Source organism: Saimiri boliviensis, chromosome 4 (assembly GCF_048565385.1).
Source record: "Saimiri boliviensis isolate mSaiBol1 chromosome 4, mSaiBol1.pri, whole genome shotgun sequence".
In the NCBI taxonomy this organism is placed as follows: Eukaryota; Metazoa; Chordata; class Mammalia; order Primates; family Cebidae; genus Saimiri; species Saimiri boliviensis.
The window spans coordinates 101662039-101668664 of record NC_133452.1 but is presented as its reverse complement, the minus strand read 5'-3'; the positions used below and the strand labels follow the sequence as shown (position 1 = coordinate 101668664).

At 41.0% G+C, this 6626-nt stretch overlaps 1 protein-coding gene across 1 annotated transcript; it reads left to right on the top strand.

Annotated features, from left to right (window-relative positions):
- Positions 1 to 684: 684 nt before the first annotated feature.
- Positions 685 to 1334, top strand: TMEM217 (transmembrane protein 217). The gene has a single exon (XM_010334104.3). The coding sequence runs from the start codon at positions 699 to 701 to the stop codon at positions 1332 to 1334; it is 636 nt and encodes a 211-aa protein (XP_010332406.2). The 5' UTR covers positions 685 to 698.
- Positions 1335 to 6626: the final 5292 nt, after the last annotated feature.

Below are 6626 nucleotides of genomic sequence, written 5' to 3'. Positions count from 1 at the left end.
GCTTCGTATGAAAATTACTAGGGAGTTTTGAAAAATACCGTCGTCTGTGTCCCACCCAGAGAATGTTGTGATTGGTCTGGGAGGTGGGGCCTGGACTTGGATACTTCTGGTGATTCTAACGTGAAGCCGGGTTGAGAACCACTGCTGTAATTGTATCTGGTCATTGCCACCAACTTGAGTGAATCCTTTCTCTTCCCCACCCCCAGTCCATTTTAAACAGCCTCTGTCTTCCCAAGGCTGTAATTTCCTGGTTTCCATATTTCTTTTCTTTTCTTTTTTTTTTTTGAGACAGAGTTTCGCTCTTGTTACCCAGGCTGGAGTGCAATGGCAGGATCTTGGCTCACCGCAACCTCCGCCTCCTGGGTTCAGGCAATTCTCCTGCCTCAGCCTCCTGAGTAGCTGGGATTACAGGCACGTGCCACCACGCCCAGCTAATTTTTTGTATTTTTAGTAGAGACGGGGTTTCACTACGTTGACTGGGATGGTCTCGATCTCTTGACCTCGTGATCCACCCGCCTCGGCCTCCCAAAGTGCTGGGATTACAGGCTTGAGCCACCGTGCCCGGCCTGGTTTCCATATTTCTGTCTCTATTTCTCCAAGGTGGATTTGGGGAAGGAGGCAGAAACCCTGGTAATTTACCATGTTGGCAGGAACTAGAATTCTCCCTCGTGTTGTTTGTCTTCACAGGAGGTCTCGGGATGAAACAGCAGCGGTGGTGTGGAATGACTGCCAAAATGGGCTCTGTGTTGTCAGGGGTCTTCACCATCCTGGCCGTAGACATGTATCTCATCTTTGAGCAGAAGTACCTAGGGAATGGCAATTGCACTGAGATCGCACCAAAGTACAAGGGTTCAAGTGACATCATCAATAACTTCATCACCTGCTGGAGTTGGAAAATCGTCCTCTTCCTATCTTTTATCACCATCTTCATCAGCTGCTTCCTCCTGTACTCAGTGTATGCCCAGATCTTCAGGGGCCTGGTCATCTACATTGTCTGGATTTTTTTCTATGAAGCTGTAAACGTCGCAATACAAATCCTCACTAACATCGACCTCAGCATTGAAGAGGTCAGAGTCATGCGCTGGTTTGGCTTGGTGTGTCGTACACTCCTGCACTGTTTCTGGATGTTCTTCGTCATCACCTATGCCCACATAACCTACAAAAACCAGAGCCAGGGAAGTATAATTTCATACAAGAGACGAATTTCTATGGTGGAGTCTATGCACAACAGAAATAAAAGATTATCAGGTTTTACTGGGCTTGGGGGCTTACACCTGGAATCCCAGCACTTTGGGAGGCCGAGGTGGGTGGATCACCTGAAGTCAGAGGTTTAAGACCAGCCTGGCCAACATGGCGAAAACCTGTCTCTACTAAAAAAAAATACAAAACTTAGTCAGGCATGGTGGCATGCACCTGTAATCCCAGCTACTTAGGAGGCTAAGACAGGAGAATCGCTTGAACCTGGAGGTAGAGGTTGCAGTGAGCCAATATTGCGCCTGAGTGACAGAATGAGACTCTGTCTCCAAAACAAATTAAAAAATAAATAAAAATTAACAGCTTTATCCACCACTATAAGCAATAATGTTGGCCCTTTTCTTTCCCCTGAGAGGTAGGTCTCTTAGGTTTCCAGGGAAGTTCTGCTTCCTTCCCACACCCCACTTCTGCTTAGCAGTCCTGAAAGTAATACTGCCACTCTTTCAGGAGAACATGAAGAGAAAATGTGATTATAATCAGAACTGGAACATCCTGCTTATTGAAGGTGTTCGGTTAAAGAATATTGTGATTTATCAAACCTTCTGCGAATTCCACCTTCCTTATTTGGTCAGTACCACCTTATTGGTCAAAATGAGTGGAGTAAAATGAAGCTGAATTGCAGTATGGCAATCCTTTTTTCTTGGTATCTTCGTTAGCCTTCAATCCATAACTCTTTAATTTAACCCTGGGATAAGCAAATCTGTATTTATACCTCATATTTTTGTAGCACAAAGGATACTGTTGGTCCTAGGGTGGGTTTGTGCTGTGATTTTCCCACTATGTCTTCTGTTTTATTCCAGATAGGGAAAATAATAAAAATATAGAGAAAATTCGTTCTTCAATTTCTGTCTTGAGTTTCCCCACCCTTCCCAAATTTGCCAAGGAGTATGAAAGGCAGGCACTTCCTTAATCAAAGGTACATGTTAAATATATTTCTGTATCTGCTGCTGTGCTGTACACTGTAGTGTGAACACTGTACTGAACATTGTGTATATACTGTATACAAAAATGTATAAGATACGAAGTCTGACTATGAGAATTTTGTAGTTTAGCGGAAGAAACTAAATTATTGCTTATGAATCAATTAGCTAGCCAATCATACAAGACAGTATATGATTACACACTATCACAAATCACCAGACATCACTTTGGTTTCAGGTTCAGAGACTGTCTGAAGCCCCCCGTTTTTTTTTTTTTGAGACTGAATCTCTCTCTGTTGCCCAGACTGGAGTGCAATGGTGCAACCTCGGCTCACTGCAACCTCCACTTGCAGGGTTTAAGCAATTCTCCTGCTTCCGCCTACAGGCACGGACCACCACGCTTGGCTAATCTTTGTATTTTTTAGTAGAGATGGGGTTTCACCATGTTGGTCAGCCTGGTCTCGAACTCCTGACCTCAGGTGATCCACCTGCCTCAGCCTCCCTAAGTACTGGGATTACAGGTGTGAGCCACCCACTGCACCCAGCTGGAAGCACTTTAAACTGAGATGGAAGACAAACCAAGAATATGTCTGCTTCAAACATTAGACATTGCATTGAGTTTTTGTCTTGTTAATAGATTTCTTAAAGTATAATTGACATACAATAAAATACTGCACATATTTAAAGCATATAATTTAACAAGTTTTGACTATGTGTATCCCAGTGAAACCATCACCACAATTAAGTTCATAAATGTATATATCACCTTCCAGCTTCGGTGTATCCCTGACTCCTGACTCGGTCCACACCATCTCCACCATCACCAGGCACTGATTTGCTGTCACTATGTATTAGTTTGCATTTTCTAGAATTTTACGTAAACGGAATAATACAGCATGTACTCTGTTTCAGTCTGGCTTCTTTTACTCAGCATAATGGCTTTGAGATTCATCCATGTTGTATTGCGTATTGATAATTCATTCTTCTTCATTGCTGAGTGGTATGCCACGGCAGGAATGTACCACAGTTCATTTATTCATTTGCCCATTGAAGGACATCTGGTAGTTTGCAGTTTTTAGTAATTATTAATGAGAACACTATAAACATTTGTATACAAGACTTTGATAGATCTATGCTTTCATTTATCTTAGGTAAATATCATTTTAATTTTTTAAGATGCTGGCATTTTTTTTCCAGAGTGGCTATACCATTTTATATTTCCACTGGCAATATATGAAAATTCCAATTCCTCTACCTCTTCACCAGCACTTAATACAGACAGTCATTTTTCATTAAAGCTAGTCTACTTTTTTTTTTTTTTTTTTTGAGACTGAGTCTCCCTCTATTACCCAGGGTGGAGTGCAGTGGCACAATCTTTGCTCACTGCAACCTCTGCCTCCTGAGTAGCTGGGATTACAGGGGTGAGCTACCATGCCCAGCTAGTTTTTCTGTATTTTTAGTAGAGATGGGATTTTATCATGTTGGCCAGCCTGGTCTCAAACTCCTGACCTCAGGTGATCTGCCTGCTTTGGCACCCCAAAGTGCTTGGATTACAGGCGTGTGCCACCATGCCTGGCTGAGCTATTCTAATAGTATATAGTATTATATCATTGTCGGGCAATCCTTCATGTGCTTACTCAGCACCCTTATATCTTCTTTGGTAAGGTATCTGTTCAAATCTTCTGCCCATTTCTAAAAATTAGGCTAGCCAAGTTTTTTTATTGTTGAGTTTTGGGAGTTCATTATATTTCCTGGACACAAATCTTTTATCAGATATATGATTTGTAAATATTATTTCCAGTTTGTGCCTTTTCTTTTCATTCTTTTTCATGTGTCCTTTGAAGAGCAGAGATTTTTAATTTCAATGAAGTCCAATTTATCAATTTGCTATTATTTTATTTATTTATTTATTTAGAGACAGAGTTTTGCTCTTGTTGCCCAGGCTGGAGTGCAATGGCGTGATCTCGGCTCACTGCAACCTCTGCCTCCCAGGTTCAAGTGATTGTCCTGCCTCAGCTTCCCGAATAGCTGGGGCCCCACCACGCCCAGCTAATTTTGTATTTTTAGTAGAGACCGGGTTTCTCCATGTTGGTCAGGTTGGTCTCGAACTCCTGACCTCAGGTGATCCGCCCGCCTCAGCCTCCCAAAAGGCTGAAATTACAGGCATGAGCCGCCGTGCCTGGCTATCCATTTGTTATTTTATGGACCATAATTTTGGTTATGATGTCTAAGGAATCTTTGCCTAATCCAAGATCACAAAAGTTTTCTCCTATTTTCTTCTAGAATTCATATTTTTCTGTTTTATATGTAGGTCTATAATCCATTTTGAGCTCTTTTTTATGTGTGTATGAGAGATATGGATCAAATTGCCCATTTTTGCTCTTGGATCTCCAATTATTTCCGCATCAGCTGTTGAAGAGATTATCCTTTCTCCACTGAATTGACTTTATAGATACATGTATACCCAGTTATTGACTCCATTCTGTTCCACTGATCTATTTGTCTCTCTTTATGCCAATGTCGTCCTGTTTTGATTATAATAAATGAGTCTATAAATCACATTCCTCGATCTTATTTTAGCTACTCTAGGCTGTCTTAATCTGCACTGCCATAACAGAATACCCAAGACTGAGTAATTTACAATGAACAAAATCATGAACTCCTGGGCTCAAACAGTCCTCATGCCTCAGCCTCCCAAAGTGCTGGAGTTACAGGTGTGACCCACTGTGCCTGGTCCATTTATTTTTAAAATTTGTTTTATTTTATTTTTTGAGACAAGGTCTCTTTCTGTTATGCACACTGAAGTGCAGTGATATGATCTTGGCTTACCGCAATTTCCATCTCCTTGGTTTAAGCAATCCTCCCACCTCAGCCTTCTAAGTAGCTGGGATTACAGAAGTGTGCCACTATGCCTGGCTGGTTTTTTTTTTTTTTTTTTTTTTTCTTTTTTAGATGGAGTCTTGCTCTGTTGCCAAACTGGAGTGTACTGGTGCGATCTCAGCTCACTGCAACCTCTGCCACCCGGGTTCAAGCAATTCTCCTGCCTCAGCCTTCTGATAGCTGGGATTACAGGTGTGTACCACGACACCTGGCTATTTTTTGTATTTTTAGTAGAGACAGGGTTCCACCATGTTGACCAGGTCAGTCTCAAACTCCTGACCTCAAGCGATCTGACCACCTCAGCCTCCCAAAGTGCTAGGATTAGAGGCATGAGCCACCATGCCTGGTAGAAAAATTAATTAACTATTACTATTTTCTATACTATGTTTTATGACTTCCTACAATTATATGAAATATGTGTCACAAACACTGACATCTATCCAAGCCAGGGTTTAGGAATTATATTTTTTAAAAGATAAAGGCAGCTCACTCTACTTTTGAGGATTTTTATCTACTTGGTCAATGGATATCAAGAAGCTTCAAGTGACTAAAAACTCAAGAGAAGGAATAAAATATACCACACTGCAATACGAATGAGAATGCTTGATTTTGGCTAAACTAGGGTCGTTAGGGGTACTATACCCAACAAGTGTTGTAAATATTTTGTAGCAAACAATCTACACTGTGGCATATTCAGATAAATAAAATGTATATAAATAATTGATTTATAGTAATCCTGTAATCCAAATGGATTGTCTTCTCAAAGAGAGATTTGAATGTCTGATTTCATATGTTTTCCTTCTCAAAGAGGAGACATTTAAAACATTCTATTTGTGAATGCAAAGGTAAGTCAAAGAAACCACAATTGCTAGAGGAGTTTTTTTTTTTTTAAGGATGAGAGTGGGGAACAAGTCTGCACGGACTGCTGTGATCACAAATGGCTTCACTAAAGTGACAGGATTTGATACGTCTTGAAAGATGGTTATAATTTTAATATATGATAAAGAGACAGGTAATATTCCACAGGTCATGCGTGACGGACCATAACATCACAGCAATCGGGACTCACCAATCTTTCATCCTTAGTCTTTGCTTTCTTTGGATTAAAAGATACAAAGATGCTAATAGTCATGCCGAGGTAAATTATAAAACTTCTCTCCCTATTACCCCTCTCCTTTCTTCACCCATCCAAATTTTTTAAATGGACATACATTGCATTTTTTAAAAAGGCTAAATTTATGTCACCAAACATTATAGGAAGTTCAACTTCCCATATGACAGCACAAGGAAAACCATGGAACTGCTCCCCAGTGAAACTGCTGAAAATTATTTTTAAAACAAACCTGTAAGGCCTCTGGAAATGTCCCCAACGGCATACAGCAAGTGAAGTATCTCTTCAAGAAAATCAATGATCTGCTTTTAAAAAGTGAGAGTCGCCGGGCGCGGTGGCTCAAGCCTGTATTCCCAGCACTTTGGGAGGCCGAGGCGGGTGGATCACGAGGTCAAGAGATCAAGACCATCCTGGTCAACATGGTGAAACCCTGTCTCTACTAAAAATACAAAGCATTAGCT